The sequence below is a fragment of the Aquarana catesbeiana genome, linkage group LG13 (assembly GCF_042186555.1).
Source record: "Aquarana catesbeiana isolate 2022-GZ linkage group LG13, ASM4218655v1, whole genome shotgun sequence".
Taxonomy (NCBI): Eukaryota; Metazoa; Chordata; class Amphibia; order Anura; family Ranidae; genus Aquarana; species Aquarana catesbeiana.
In genome coordinates, this window is record NC_133336.1 from 83372833 (window position 1) to 83389620 (window position 16788).

A 16788-nucleotide genomic window follows, 5' to 3' on the forward strand; every position below is an offset into this window, starting at 1 on the left:
TTATAAAATGGAGATCATTGTGAGAAATTTCTAGAAACCAAAGTATCAAATGTATCCAAGAGCATTCTGCAAATGACTGCAGGTACCACATTCACTATTTAGTTTTTTCCAAAAACGCATGCAAGATAGACAAGTTTTCCTCATAGACACATTTATACTTTGTCTCAAAAGACAAAAAATCTAAATCAAAAAAGTAAAACAAAAAAGGTATTTGCTCATTAACCACTTCCAGCACGGCCTATAGCAAAATGACGGCAGAGTGGGACTTTTGTCGTTCCGGGTGGAAGTCAAATTACATCCTCCCAGAACGTAGCCGCACATCAGACACAGCCTATGACAGATCACTGTATCTATTTTTACGATGTGATTAACTGTGGCCAATCACAGCTAAACATGCTGCTGTTAACTGCCTGACTCTGTCCACAACATGGTAAGAGGTTTGTAAGGAAGGTGGGAGGACAGAGGACTGATGTACAGCAACTGTCATATTTAGAAAGACTAGTTAGATTCCTGCACTCATAACTAGGACTCTCCACTTACTTTAATACATAAAAAATTGCAAACCGTTAAAGCAGCTCTCTAAATATACTAAGCTGCTAAAGGATTACATCTGCATGCCCATTAAGTAACGTGGAGTTGTACTCAACAGCAGCAGCATTGCTAGTGTGATACCAGCCTAACTAATTCACAGAAGAACAAGGCTATGCCAGTGAAGTTTTTGTCGTCATATCACATCCTATCCCAGACTATGCAGTTCTATATTTCACTTAATAATTTACAGGCGATCCAACAGTTTTGCATTGTGGCAACGCAAAATCTCCACAAGCAATTGCAGTTTAAAAACATGCTACTGTGAAAAGTCAACTTGAATCAACAAAAAAGGTACTAGATTTTGCAAAATCACAAATATGCCAATACCCAATAAAAAAGTACAACCACAAGTTTGAAATATAGCAGTGCGTAACACTTACAACAGAATTCCTCAGCTTCTCTGGAAGGGGGTCCTTCACTTCTGACAGAGGGTCCTCTGGGTTTTTATCCTCATTATTTGGAAAGATTTTTGATTGCACCAGTGAGCTAAACAACAAAACAAAAAAGGGTTAGTACAGAAAAACCTATCATGAGAAAAGCATTAGAACTGCCATTCTTACTGAAAATGCAAGTTGCCTGGCTAGAATGTTGGCTCATTTCCTCCGATTGCAGTATGCAGATCAGGAAAGTCAAAGAAAAAAAAACAAAAATCCTTATCCGTGTACTAGTACTGACCCCAAAAGGACAAAATAGCCAGGAAACTAGCCTTTTCAGAAGGAGGGGTAAAAAATAGCATCCTCCATGATTCTCTCATGACAGGTTTACTTTACATCATATGTTCTTTCATATCAAAAATGTCCAGCATGCAACACAGACTCCAGACCCAACTGTATTACATGTTTGGTGAAACAGCTGTGTGTGCATGAGCCTTAATCCAAAAACAGAAAATGTATAATAACTACTTCTAGAGTTCTGCATAGTGCAAGACTGGCATTTATAACTAGGTCCGATACCCAGCAGTTATAGCTGCACACAGAGATGGTCTTAGCTTTTTGTGACCTGTTATAGGACACCATTTTGTGGTGCTGACCCCACAGCACAGCAACACCTAAAATCTAATGTACCCTAGTAACTAGGCATACTTCTTTCTAGTAGGCCTGAAGTTTCTGTCTAAGTACCTGCTCCCTCTTCTTCCTCTTATTTCAAAAAAGCTGCCCCTCTCCACCAGTAGCTGTATGTGCCAACTGGAAGCTGGCAATCTACCTAGATATATAATTGTATACCCTAACAGTCACATTGCACATTCCCTTGCTCAAGAAATGCACAACATTCAATATATAAAGTACTTACATATTTTCAATACATGAGCACATATATCCTTTCATTTTTCCAAACACTTTTATGCTAATGTCCTACAGTACATATTTTAACCATGCACACGTCTCTGCTTCCTAATAATCATATTAAATTGGTATAGTTTTCTTGTTAAAAAAAAACATAAGTCAATTACCCTAGTCTAAAACTGCCTAGGGTATCATGAGTGTTGAAGTTCTGGTACCTTGTGGTATATGCAAGAAACAGTTAAGCAGGATATACACGGACTGCAAATTGTCCCGCTTCAGCAAGAATTGACTGAATTTCGGTTTGTGTGTACCGCTGTCTGTTCAACAGAATACGGCCTCTTTTGGACGGTCATGCTGGAAAATCCGTCATAGCACAAAGACACAGCGGGAAAGATCAATCAACGCCACTTGTGTTGATGCAGGGGTCAGGTTTTTTTCCATTCAACCAGCATGTATACCCTGCTTAAAGCAATTGTAAGGTCTTTTCTTTTTAAACAACAAACATGTTATATACCTTTCTGACCTGTGCAGTGGTTTTGCACAGCGCAGCCCGGATCTTCCTTTTCTCAGGTCCCTCTTAACTGCTCCTGGCCCCTTCCTCCTGTCGAATGCCCCCACAGCAAACAGCTTGCTATGGGGGCTCCCGAGCCAAGCTGTAGCTCTGTGTGTCCATTCAGACATGGAGCTGCATTTCAGCCCACCCCCTCTCTCCTGATTGGCTGACTTTGATTGACAGCAGTGGGAGCCAATGGTGCCGCTGCTGTGTCTCAGTCAGTCAAGAGGGAGAGTCCCAGATGGCCTAGGGACTCCTGAACATCACTGGTTAGAGATCGGGCTCAGGTAAGAATTGGGGGCTGAGGGGGGCTGCTACACTAAGAAGGCTTTTTATCTTAATGCATTAAATGCATTGAGATAAAAAACCTTCTGACTTTATAATCACTTTAAGTCTTAAGATAATTCCTATAAAATCCCCTGGACTCTAAGCCCAGGCTTAGCACAGGTCTCGTACACCTCCAGTAAGGTTGAGATTAAACCCCTAGGCCTCCTTTTGATCTTAAATGTCAAATGGCAAAGCATCTACTGCGCATCAAGACTGGCATTTGACAGAGCTCTTGGAGGGGATAAGGGACTATATACAAGATTTTAGTAATGAAAATGGTATCATTAGCAGTAATGAGCATGGATTCATGAAGAATCGTTCTTGCCAAACAAATCTATTTTGGAGGATATTAGTTATGAGGAAAGGTTACAAGCACTGAACTTATTCTCTCTGGAGAAGAGACGCTTGAGAGGGGATATGATTTTGATTTACAAATACCGTACTGGTGACCCAACAATAGGGAAAAAACGTATTCGCGGAAGGGAGTTTAACAAGACATGTGGCTACTCATTGAAATTAGAAGAAAAGAGGTTTAACCTTAAACTACGTAGAGGGTTCCTTACTGTAAGAGTGGCAAAGATTTTGAATTCTCTTCCACAGGCGGTGGTTTCAGCAGGGGGCATTGATAGTTTCAAAAAACTATTAGATAAGCACCTGAACGACCGTAACATACAGGGATATACAATGTAATACTGACATATAATCACACACAAAGGTTGGACTTCATGGACTTGTGTCTTTTTCCAACCTCACCTACTGTGTAACAATATAACCAATGACGGAGGACAACACCTAATTTGTTCTTGTAGGGAGGTTGCTGCCACGAGTACAACTATGGCATACGATCAAACAAACTGCATGTAGATCAATTTGAAAACAAATCTGCTCTGGTCCTGTCACAGTATATCCCACAGCTCTGGCTCCAGAGTCAGTGAGCGACTGCTGTAGGGGAGAGGTGGAAGAACAGCTGGGCCATGGGAGCCTATGGGTGACGTCACGGCTCCTGGAATTTACAGGTGTTGAGTGCTCCCTTACACACAGCTGCAGGATCATGTGATCATACTGGAATAAATGGAAAATAATTACACAAATCTTTTTTTACAGATTAGGGAAGATAGGCAGGAGGAGTGGGAGGGAACAATTTTAGGAATAGTTCTACTTAGGGTTTTCTTTTACTTTAGGCTCTGGGTTATCTTATTCTAAAATATGTGGTATTAGTTGGTTAAGCAGTTTACACATTGCTAAGTTTTGGAATTCCTGGCATGTTATTTTACAGCTGTGCATATTCTTCTTCATTCAATAACTCACATGAGGACAGAGGGATCACTGCTTTGTCTGCTGAGATGGTAAGAAACAGCAACTAACACACCACAGAAAATAGAAAACAACACAGGAACATGCGGGGCATCCCAAGGATCCTGATCATGAGAGAGAGAGAGAGAACAAAATAGTCAATTGAAGAGCAAACATTTCACTGCAAATTTTTACTCAGAATCTCACGTAGGTGAAAAAACTGACACACAGAGTCATACACATATATTTCACAATATTTTATATCAGTTTATTGATATTAGGTTTTGTTATAAGTGTAGCACGCACCTTTATATTTAATTCTGAGTTTGTACCGTTTGGTGCTAGCAGCTAATTCTATTGCTACTGTAGCGCAATTTACATATCTACATATTTAAAACAAATTATTTTTTTTCTTACCCTGATCTAGAGGAATGCAAACTACTAATTTCAGCAAGACCAGCAATTATCACGCAATTATGTGGTGTAGTTCCACAGTTCAAACTTTAAAGTGCACTTGTGTAGTGGAAAAAAAACAAAAACTGTAAAGCACCCATTTTACTGGTTAGCAGGCACCCTAAGGTCTCAACTCCTGTAGAGCACCCTTGTGTCCCCAAAACCGCAGGCACTCTATAATACACCACCCAGCTTCCTGTTAGCAGGGCTCTAGCCTGTCTCTTCCGCACATGAGATAAGAAGGCCAGATGCAGCAACCAAGAACTAGACTAACAACTAGACGTGGTGGAGGGGAACACTGTTATGATCACTATTTTCTGTCTAATTAGAGGACTCTTACCAACACTACCAGGTGGATCTCATGTTTGTTTTACGGACTATAGTCACCTGATTATAAGTTTTAAAAAAGGAAAAATTAAGATCAGCGCTACACCACAAGGAGAATTAGCTGCTAGCAATAAACGAATACACAATGCTTAGGGCCAGTTCACACCACATGCAGAACAGTGTGTTTTTTTTTTTCTGCATCAAAAACACATGGAAAGTAGGTTATATGGTTTTCAATAGCATAGTTCACACCCGTGCTTGCAGTTTCAGTGCATTCCAATCCCAGAAAAAAAAAAAAAAAAAAAAAAGTATAACATTCTGCATTTTCCTGCACTGGACCTTACTGGAACTCTCTAAAATGCATCGGAACGCACTGGAACACAAATGTCCTTATTTAAGGTTAAAAAAGAGGGGGGAAAAATGCACTGAACTACGTTAAAAAACGCAACAAAAACACTGGAACACATCAAAAACATGTCAAAAATAAGCAACCAGAAAACCATCTGGAATACATTCTGCATTTCTGTGGTGTGCAATGGCCCTCAAACAAAAAACAAAATAATCCAGGAAAAAAAATGGTGCTCCTTTAAGTGTAAAAGAAAAAAAGTCCTAAGACTAACGCTGCGCTAGATGATAATTAGTAGCTAAAGTGAATATATAAAAACAAAAAATAAAGTAGCCAGGACCTAAAAGTTCAATACAAAAAACTTAAATGAAATAAATAGAGTGAGCGCAACGCTAGATATGGTGTGAAATTGATTGTTATATCAATACGTGATAAAGAATTGAATGATCAATATATTGATCGTTCGTAATGACGGTTACCTCATTACGCTATCCTTCCGCGACGGTGCTTAGACAAACAACATAGGAAATAGGGAGAAGCTAATAGAGACGCCGCGGCTCTCATATGACACAACCGCTTGTTACTATACTTCGTTCCTGTAAGTGCAAACTCTTCTTTTATTAAATTATTTGAATTGCTATACTGCACTATGGGAGTTTTTGTTTTCTATCTTTGAGCAACAATAGAACATCAATGGCTTTTCCTGATGCCATATTGGTTTTGAGGAGACCATTAATTCCCTGTGCTGGGTGAGATTGTTATCAGCAGTCGCGGCTTTTTGGTAAGCAGACTACCAGACTACCTTACACTTGGGTGTTGACCTGAATACACGTTTGATTTTTGGGAAGATTGGTGTCAACTTTTTTTTTTTCCTGCAATTCATCTTTTCCCCTCTGGAAGTTAACTTTGCACGGACTTTTTCACTGATCATTATCTGAATGAGACATTGCTTTAGTTTTCTCTTTTCTTTTTTAAATATTTTTTTTTTTTGTTTTTTACATAATAACTTTTTTCAATTAATCTATTGTTTATCAATATATTGATCATTCAATTCTTTATCACTTATTGATATAACAATCATTTTCACACCATATCTAGTGCTGCACTCACTCTGCTATTTGCTCCTTTAAATGTGCAAATAGGATAATTGGTAACTCGCCAGAAGCAGGTGCTGTCTCATTCCAGAGGACAGCCAACAAATTTTATGCAATTCAATGCAGATGTAATTCTCAGTGTTTATCCACGTCTGGTACCAAATGTCACCTCCTCAGAATCATGTGCAATGACACCCAACCATATGAAAGAAAAGTCCCATAGTGCAGTAATTAGTAGGTATTCAATAGAATAGTGAAAGTGATGACCCGTGATAGTGTCAAAGGTTAATAAATAAGTGCTTCAATCTGCTTTCCCCACATGCAATGCAAACTCACCAAAACGTGTATATTGCCATACAGTATGCAGCCAGCATGCTGAACAGGGATGAATGGACGGCTGGCTCTGGACACTTGTATCCTCTATTCAGGGTCTCTCATTTAGATATACTTGCAGGACATACAGCCGCTCACACCACCAAATTATACCATCAGACAGAAGAAACAAAGTATCATAGTGCAGTAGTTTTATCAAGCAGCTTAAAATCAATACACCAGCTGTACGCAAAACGCCAGTATAAACAATGCCACAATAAAAACCTTTTGGTGAGTTTGCATTGCATGTGGGGAAAGCAGAGTGAAGCACAAATTTAATAACGTTTGCCACCATCACAGGTGATAACTTTCACCATTCTATTGAATACCTACTAATCACTATGAGACTTTTCTTTCTTATGGTTGGATATCATTGCACATGATTCTGAGGAGTTGACAACATTAGATACCAGAAGTTGATAAACACTAAGAATTACACCTGCATTGAATTGCATAAAAGTGTTGTGACGAGAGTCACTTTGGGCAGGTGGGCCTGTGGAACTCAGCTTATCTAAGAGGGGTCAGGAAACTCCGTCAGCTCCCCATTCCCCTTTTATGTGTGAGTCTATTAGGGGGCACAGGGTGACCTAAGAAGCCCAGTCTGATCTGCATTAATCAGACTCAATACAATCACACTGAACTCAGCATTTAATTTTACCCCTGATCCAGCCAGGTTGTCTACACTATGATTAGAACACTGACATTGGACATATGAACTGTGTGCAGGCACCTATTTGGGTATTAAACTTACCCCGAAATATTCGGGATTATATCAGGCGAATTTTCCTCCGCTTTTCCGAAAGCTGGAGGCTATGCTGGCCTCTTGGTCCACACTCCCGATTTCGTGGTTCGGCAGAATAGCGTCGGTACGCATGACATACCTCGCTAAATTTCTCTATTATTTTAGAGTTTTGCCAGTTCAAGTGCCTCCCCATATTATTCGAATACACCAACGTAAAATTATGCAATTTATATGGGGCCATAAGAGGCCCAGGATTAAGAGACAAGTCCTTTACGCGCGCAGAGTCAATGGTGGCCTTTCAGTTCCTAACTTGCAAGCATACTATATAGCAGCGGGCATTGCCCCATTATCTCACCTTCATGCAAAGCAACAAATGCCACTATGGGCCACCATTGATTTGGTCAACGCTCACCCAACACCTTTAGCTTCACTTCCATGGCTTCCTAAAGCCCATCGCCCCCCTACCATAGGTCCCTGTTTGGGCTCATTCCCTCAAATTATGGGATGGGGTTAAATACTCAGCAGGCCTAATTTCTCCTCATCTCCTGTTACTCCGTCTCCTCCACTGTCCTTTATTTCAACCAGGTTGTGACAATCCGCTGCAATTTAAGTGGTGGTCGGATAATGGCTTCATAGATATCCATTCATTTTTCACCCCAACCAAGATCATCTCTTTCGCGGCCTTACGTTCTTCACACGATATCCCCTTTAGGGAGCATTACGGTTACTTGCAAATTAGACATTTTCTCAGATAACCAACATCCCATTCTGCACCCTTTGTCATGACATCATTTGAAAGCCTGTGTAGATCACGCCCCCAATCCTCGGGTTTGATTTCTCTAATATATACCGCAATAATTAACTCTAAGACAACATCATTGAGACCTTACCAACTCCAATGGGAGGCTGAGTTCGGGAAACAATTAGACCCGGAGGACTGGCATAGTATGACTACTGCGCTATCTAAGTGTTCCAAGAACGTTCTCTTTTTAGAGAATGCGTATTAAGTCTTCTATAGATGGTATTATACTTCGGCTAAATTAGCAAGTTTCATCCCATCTTACTCCCCCCTATGTTTTCGTGGGTGCTCACAGGAAGGCACGATGGCGCATATTTGGTGGACCTGTCCCAGAGTCTGCAGACTATGGGTTAGAGTATATGCACTATTACGTAATCTTTTTAATACTAACATAAAGCGGGATCCTTTTGAAGCCCTTTTATGGAAACCAAATGCAGAACTTCTTCATCCTGAACGTCAGCTAGCAGCACAGATCTTCACTGCAACTAAACTTACCATAGCAAGAGCCTGGAAAACCCCGAACCTTAGTTTTGAAGCCGTTAAAAATACCGTGAATGATAATCATGGTAAATGAGAAACTTACGGCCATATTGTTGGACAAACACGATAAGTTCCTCAGGATATGGCAACCCTGGGTGACTTACAATCGCCCATCAAGATTTGACCTAACGCTCCTCTCCTTATAATAAGCCTTCGTTCCCCCCACCCCAGGGCCCTTCCTTCCCTTCTCTTCTTTCTACCCCCCTCCTTTTCTACTTTCAATTTCTTTCTCCTTCTCTTTATTCAGGCCCTCGGGCTTAATTCTACAATGATCAGAAAATTTAACATAATAAACAGCTTATTGCATTCAGAGGTATTTCATCCTCTCTGAGGTTATTCAATTTAATATAAATTTATTACTGGTTCTTTATATTTTTATTTTGCTTTTTTTTTAATATATATATTTCTTCATCTAAAGTTATGTATTGCAACATTTCGCACTGTAATTTTTAGTTACTCATGTATGTTTGCAATCATATTACTACGTACTGATGATATACCGCTACGCCAGAATATGCAGCATGTAGCTATGCCTTGGTATGCAGTTTGGACTCGGCATTGAATCGCCTGTGTCCAGGCTTAAATCTTTGATCAATAGTTCCACCCGCCGGATGTCGGCAGCCTTATACCAGTTAATTCATGATGTATCCATCACTGTTTGTATTTTTCTGTTGATATACTATTTTCAATAAAATCTTTTGTACAAGAACTGTGTGCAGGCACCCATGCCCAAGTCATAGGAGAGAAGATCCTTTAACAGGTCTATCCATGTAAGAAATGATCTGCGTGCCCAGTTACTGTTTTAAATAGTTCTTGAAAGATTAAATGTTTCAGTGCCTAGTTGTTGGCTGCATGCCCAGTTTGTGTTTATAGATGCGTTTATAAGTTTGAATGTACCTGTGGCTCATGTGATTGGATGTAAAGTTTATCCCACCTGGTGTATCTATGCTAACGAGGAAGGGGGAATTGTCTCCAGAACCTGTGTCTGTTCTTCAAATAAATTCTTATGCTGTTCACCCTACACTGCTGTCTCACAAGTGACTGGGTGAGCCAAGGGATCTTGGCTCGTTCTGGTACTGGGCAAAGGAAGCCTATACGGCAGACATACTGCTCAGGAGTATGGGGTTCATCACAGTGTGTTGGCTGTTCTCTTGAATGAGACAGCACCTGCTTCTAGTGAGTTGCCATTTCTCCTATTTGCACATTTAGAGGAGCACTGCACTTTTTATGGACTTTAGATGTATTTTGTCTTAGTTGCAAGTGCTGCAATTTTATATAGATTTATTTGGACACTGGCTGGACGGGTTTCATAGGATAATAATAATATAATAATAATATATATATATATATATATATATATATATATATATATATATATATACACACACACACACACACATACACCTTTTTGTGACTAATTGCGAAAGGGGATTCTGTATGATACATGCACAGGCTTACCTTAAGAGCACCATAACACAATCCATAAAGTAAAGCTACCGCCACGACGCTACGAATAAAGCTGTAAAGTGCTGCGAGCAGGCTGGTGGTAGCTGGAAAATAGAGAAATTGAGAGGTTAGTTTATTATTAGCAAAAGAAATAATGCAAACGTACAGCAAATGAGAGACCTTACTAAACCTAAAAACATTTTTTTACCTTAATGCATTGTATGTATGTATGCATTGTAAAAAAAAAAAAAGTTTCTGTGCCCCCCCCCCCCCCCAAACTCCCCCTTACCTGTGTGAAGGGGAAGAGAGGGGAGAAGAGATCAGTCGTGCACGGCTGCATCTATTCTCTCCTCTTTTCACAGCATTCAACAGCAGCAAGAGCCATTGGCTCTTGCTGCTGTCAATCAGATGCAGTGAAGAGGAAGTGGGGAGCGGGCCTAAGTACCGCTGTGTAAGTCTATGGAGCGCGGCTCCATAGGCACACAGGTCGGGAGCGCGCAGACTATGCTCTCTCTATAGCCAGCAGCTAATTATGGTAGTCCTAAGCAGAAAAGAAGGCGCCAAGATCGCCGCTGGGGACCCCAGAAGAGATCGGGGCCACTCTGTGCAATACTACTGCACAGAGCAGGTAAGTATAACATGTTAGTTAATTTAAAAAAAAATATATTTTTTTTTACTTTAAGTCATTTAAAAGATTTACATTCTAGCTCAACTAAAAAGGATATACATTTATGTGTGTTTTACATAAGTCTCCAAGTTCCCTAATGAATGCATGCAGGCTGTATCCTAATACTTTATATGAGGCAGGAAATGGGATCCCTGCCCTGCTTTGTTTTTACTTCCTATTAGCGAAGACTAGGTTCACACAAGTTTGTAAAGCGGAACTTCGCTCTCAATAAACACTGATAATTTTAATCCTTATGCTGCTAGCATTAGTAAATAGATAGGAGTATATCTTATCTACTTTTTTTAATCTTTTTTTTTTTTTTTACAATTTGAAACTTACTTAATGGTCTACAGGCCTAGGCAAATATTGTCATACATCCTAAGCTAAGCAAACCCTCCTGTCTGTATGCCTGCATTAACTGCTTGCCGACTGGCTCATGCCGATATACGTCAGCAGAAGGGCCCTACAGGCAGATTAACGTACCTGTACGTTGCCCTTTAAGAAGCGGTTTGTGGGCGCGCGCCCGCCGCAACCTCCATGAGTGTGATCGCGGGTCCCGCGGACTCGATGTCTGAGGGGATAACTGTGATCGTCTCACGGAGAGGAAGAACGGGGAAATGCTGATGTAAACAAGGACACTGATAATCGGGAGCGGTAATCAGTGTCGTGTCACATATAGCTCCTCCCCCCCACAGTTAGAACCACTCCCTAGGACACACTTAACCCCTACAGCGCCCCTAGTGGTTAACCCCTTCACTGCCAGTCACATTTACACAGTAATCAATGCATTTTTAATCGCACTGATCGCTGTATAAATGTGAATGGTCCCAAAATAGCGCCAAAAATCACTGATTACCACCATTACTAATATAAAAAATAATAAAAATGCTATAAAACTATCCCCTATTTTGTAGACGCTATAACTTTTGCGCAAACCAATCAACCGCTTATTGCGATCTTTTTTACCAAAAATAGGAATTATACATATCGGCCTAAATTGAGGGATAAAAAAAATTTATATATTTTTGTGGTGATATTTATTATAGCAAAAAGTAAAAAAAATGTGTTTTTTTCAAAATTGACGCTATTTTTTGTTTATAGCACAAAAAATAAAAAACGCAGAGGTGATCAAATACCACCAAAAGAAAGCTCTATTTGTGGGGACAAAAGGACGTCAATTTTGTTTGGGAGCCACGTCGCACAACCGCGCAATTGTCTGTTAAAGTGACGCAGTGCCGATTCGCAAAAAACGCTCTGGTCTTTTGCCAGCCAAATGGTCCGGGGCTTAAGTGGCAGATGGATTCTAGGAAGCAAATGCTACATAATTCATCTGCCTTTAGTCAAGGCGGCCACTGCTAGAAATGCTAGGGGGTTGTTTTTCAAGTGAGTTTTCAGCAAAATAAAGTATGGAGACATCAATAGATGGGGGAGGTAGCTTTGAATATTAAAAAGGAATTAAACTGTATTTTTGGTTTATGATGCTCAAATGCAGTATAGATATGCTTTAACCCTTATGCTGCCATGTCTGTACAGCAGGGGATTTTATACTAAATCCGGTGGCTGCAGGGGGAGGTCCGCTCTCCTCCTCTTCTTGCTGTGACCCTGAAAGCGACGTGTAGGACATCACTTCCAGGTCAGCCTCTCAATGTCCCCTGCTAGCATAGCCGGGAAATGATGCATTGCAAAGCGATCCTGCAATGCAATACATTCAGTGGAGCACAGGGGAGACATGCTGGGTCTTTTAGACCTGGCATGTCTCATTAAAGAAAATCTGTCACCATAAAAACATCACATGGTGGGATTTTTTTGTCCCTTATGTGATGAAGATAAAAAAAAAGTTAGCCAAAAAAATTAAGTTACACCCAAGCACAAACACACAGCCCAGTAGCCGAGGCTGGCAAGTAACTCCTTTGTACCTCCCATTTCCCTTTTCCAAGCTAACAGATTTAAGAGCTGCACCACCCACTGTTAACTTTTTAGACGTTTAGGGAAGTAGCAAAGAATCAGTAGTCAGCCGCCCTAAAAGTTGTAAACTGCAAGTGCTAGGGTAAAATTATTAAATCATTAATGGGGAATGTTTATTGTGCTCAATGTGTTAAGCTAAAAAAAAACGCTGAGGGTTTAATTCAACTTTTAGTGACCTAAATGTATTTAAAAGTTCCAAAACCAACAGCCAAAATACTCCTACCTCCCATTTAAAACAGCACTGCATGTAAACAAGTCTTTTGCAGCTGGGTTAATGGAAACTTTATGTAAAAGCTTAAAGTTATAGACATGTAGTAAGGAATAACCCTCAAGGTGCTCAATGCTATGTTACTAAAAAGGAATTGTATAAAAATTGCCTAAAGTCTAAGAGGTAGGATTCCAAGCTCCATGTTAACAACTAGTGCAGAAAGCAGATCTCACCGTTTCCACCAAACACATGTATATCCACTTGTTCACACAGGTACATGACGAAAGTGTTCACCTGAGGCAAGAGACCGATGAAAAACACAACTGGGAAACATAGCGTGAACACTGTGGAGCAGAAGCAAAATTGAAAATTAGCATGGATAAATGCAAACACAAAATAATGCATGCAATACATAGAGACAAATTTAAAAAAATTGTGCTTAAAAAAACACAATAATGCAAAATCGGTGTCAGGCCAATAATCACAAAAGTGTAAAAGAACAGGAAATTAAGAGGCATACTTCATTTCTTAATGAACTCCCTTTCCATTGTATATTGCTCTGAGTGAACCTTTTATGAACCTTTTAGGTGGGACAAACACTTTGTCAAGATGAGCATAATCTGAGCACAAAACAACATTTAAATTAGCTGAAAAGGATTTGGGATATTGTGGTGGATGCCATGACACAAATCCTGTAACCATTGGAGCATAGGACTTTGGAAGTGGTAGTTTTAGATAGGTCCGGAATACAAATGTACTTGCTGCAATCTTTAGTCCCACGGACTCTGTAAAATTGGTCTTGCTGCTGCCACATGCAAGTTCGAAAACTGCCCCTACCATCCCACTTGTGAAGTCACTGGCCAACTCGGCTGTGAATGCAGAGGGCGCAGGAAACGCTCCCATTTCTGCATTTGGCGTGAGGAGCTTCCCAGACCACCCCCTTAATACTGCTACTGCGATATATTGCTGCTCAAAACTATAAGTATATATGACGACAATGCTGGGTATAGTGCAATCAATAAAACTAGTATTCATAGAAAATGAATACTTACCAATGATTAAATCCCTGGCAGATATGAGAAGAAGCGGATTAGTAAAGGCCATTCCATACAACTTGTATTTGGTGGCTGACAGGTTTTTGCTTCCATAATCCAATAACCAAATAAGGCCACAACAGGCACAGAAGTAAACAGGCCTACTATAGGCTATGATACGGTTATGGCCCTAAAATACCAAAGGATAGAAAAGACTTAGTGAGACGTTATTACTTCGGAGAAAGTAAGTTAATATCACCATTATACACTTAACATAGTTAACTGCATTATCAGTGCAGTTATATAAATATACTTACATGTCTAGGTGAAGAAGAATCAGGCTGAACACTCTGGGAAAAACGAAAAAACAAATCTTCAATCCATTTTAATGCACAGGACATTGAAATTTGCAAAACAAAAACCATGGAGCTCATGTATGAAATAACACTTCAACTTTGCCTGAATGATAGCTTTCGAGGCAGATGTTACACACACATTTTAGATGTATGTGTATATATATATATATATATATATATATATATATTATACACACACACACACATATATACACATATACATACACACAAAAAACACATTTGCTATATATCTATGTATATTGTATCTCAAATGTGTTTTTGTTTCATAATAAAAAGAAAAAAAAAAGGGACACACACATATATATGCCAGATTTTTTAAATCATAGGGAAATTATGCATATACAATCTCATGACTGCATATCAAACAATTTTATTATTCCCTTACATATAGTAATTTTGATCTAAAAAAAAAAAAAAAAAAAAATTTACTTTCTCATTTTACATGCAAACACCAGTGATTTTTTTTGCATATGGTCATTTTCATGCGTGTGCCTCAACAAGGGGGAGAGATGGCAAAGAATATCTTTATGGAATATGACAGAGCAGGATGGAGATGGGCGAACAATATCTGGTTATAGTGGAAAGAAACCACATTGAGGGGGTAAAAGAAAAAAAAATTATAACTACTTGGGTTACATGCCACCTATAAGTGAATGGACACTGGTAGATCAAACAGGAAGTCCTCCCCTATATAACCCCTCCTTCACAGGAAGCACATCAGTTTTGTAGCAAGCAATACATTCCCAAAAGAGGGGAGGGACCGGTGTCCTGTGATGTACTCCTAGAAAAGGGTTTTAGAGGTAAGCTGTAGGAAAAATCCTATTTTCTTTATCGTACATCACAGGACATAGAGCCGATTATTATAATACGAACTACTTGGGATGTCCCAAAGCAATATCCTTGAGAGGAGGGAGACACCATCATAGAAACTGCCACCTAAGGAGGACCTACTCTATTTGTAATACGCTGAGGCCAAAGGCAGTATCTCCTACATGATTGACATTGACCTGGTAAAAATCCTGTAGATGTATAAACCAAAGACTAAGGCCTCTTTCACACGGGGCAGATCAGTCATGATCCGCCCCGTGAACACACGCTGGCTCAGCGGGGATCGCTCCGCCGATCCCCGCTGAGCAGGAAGATGACAGGTGCATCGCTGCACGCTGTGCAGCGACGGACCTGTCAGAGCGCCGCTCTCCCCTATGGGGGGATCGGATGATGACGGTCCGTAGTGTCCGTCGTCATCCGATCCGATCCGAAAACGGAGGGAAAAGTAGGTTTTTCCTCCGTTACACTTTTCGGATCGGAGCGGGGTCGGATGTCAGCGGACATGTCACCGCTGACATCCGACGCTCCATAGGGATGACTGTATGTCCGTTTTTCATCCGAAAACGGATGGATGAAAAACGGACATACGGATCATCCGTGTGAAAGAGGCCTTAATAGTGGTCTTGTACACCTGGGCCACCACCACCCGATCACGGATGGCCCAAGATACTCCCCCACAACTGGTAGAGAATCTCTCCCCAGAAAAAAAAGGGTTTTTGCCATTAAAACCATAGGCATCATTAATAAACTGGCAAATCCACTGCTAAATATTCAACCTGGATGCCGCCTACCCTTCCTGGGCTCTTCTGGCAGCACAAACCAGGATTCCTGACTTGTGCCAACAACTCAAGTAGACCCTGAGCGTCTGAACTACCTCTAGAGTAGGTAGCGATCTTTCCTCCTGCCAATTGTGGATTAGGAGAAAAATAATAGGCAAGACACTGTCCTGATTCAAGTGAAAACTAGAAACCACTTTAGGCAATAAAAATGGATGAGGACTCAACATCACCTTATGATGCGAGATCAAGAAAGGCTTCTTGCATGAAAGAGCCGCCAACTCTGACACTCCACTTAGTGAAGTGATAGCAACCAAAGAAGCCACCTTCCAAGATAACAGGACCAACAGAATCCCCCGATTGGTTCAAAAAGTGGCCTCTGCAAGGACAGTTACATAGTTAGTCAGGTTGAAAAAAAGACAAGTCCATCTAGTTCAACCATAAAATAAATAAATAAAAAATATCATACACTACCATATACCTAATCCTATACCCACAGTTAATCCAGTGGGTCAAGATCAAATTCAAGTCCCAAGGACACAAGAATGGCCTTACAGATGGGACTGTCCAAGTTACATGCTGTATGAGGTATTAAACAAGGAGTGAGAAACAACGGACCCTGGAAAAAATGGATAGGGACGAACTCTTAGTGGTACTTAAGGCCAACTCCTTTCCTCTACCAATTGGAGAAAAAAAAGAAAATCTCCCACTCATATTTCAGCAGGTGCCACTTCCTAGCTTTACCCCAGGCAAAAAAATATTTTCAA

The 16788-nt window shown here is 40.4% G+C and overlaps 1 protein-coding gene across 10 annotated transcripts in view; it reads right to left on the reverse strand.

Annotated features, from left to right (window-relative positions):
• PCNX1 (pecanex 1) overlaps positions 1-16788 on the reverse strand; it is a 307205-nt gene that overhangs the window by 111056 nt on the left and 179361 nt on the right. For all 10 annotated transcript variants that reach the window (XM_073609815.1, XM_073609817.1, XM_073609816.1 and 7 more), the window contains 6 exons: positions 14358-14390; positions 14059-14230; positions 13240-13350; positions 10179-10270; positions 4063-4172; positions 972-1077 (listed from right to left, as the gene is read on the reverse strand). In XM_073609815.1, the coding sequence (XP_073465916.1) occupies positions 972-1077; positions 4063-4172; positions 10179-10270; positions 13240-13350; positions 14059-14230; positions 14358-14390 (624 nt within the window). The remainder of the gene's footprint in view (positions 1-971; positions 1078-4062; positions 4173-10178; positions 10271-13239; positions 13351-14058; positions 14231-14357; positions 14391-16788) is intronic.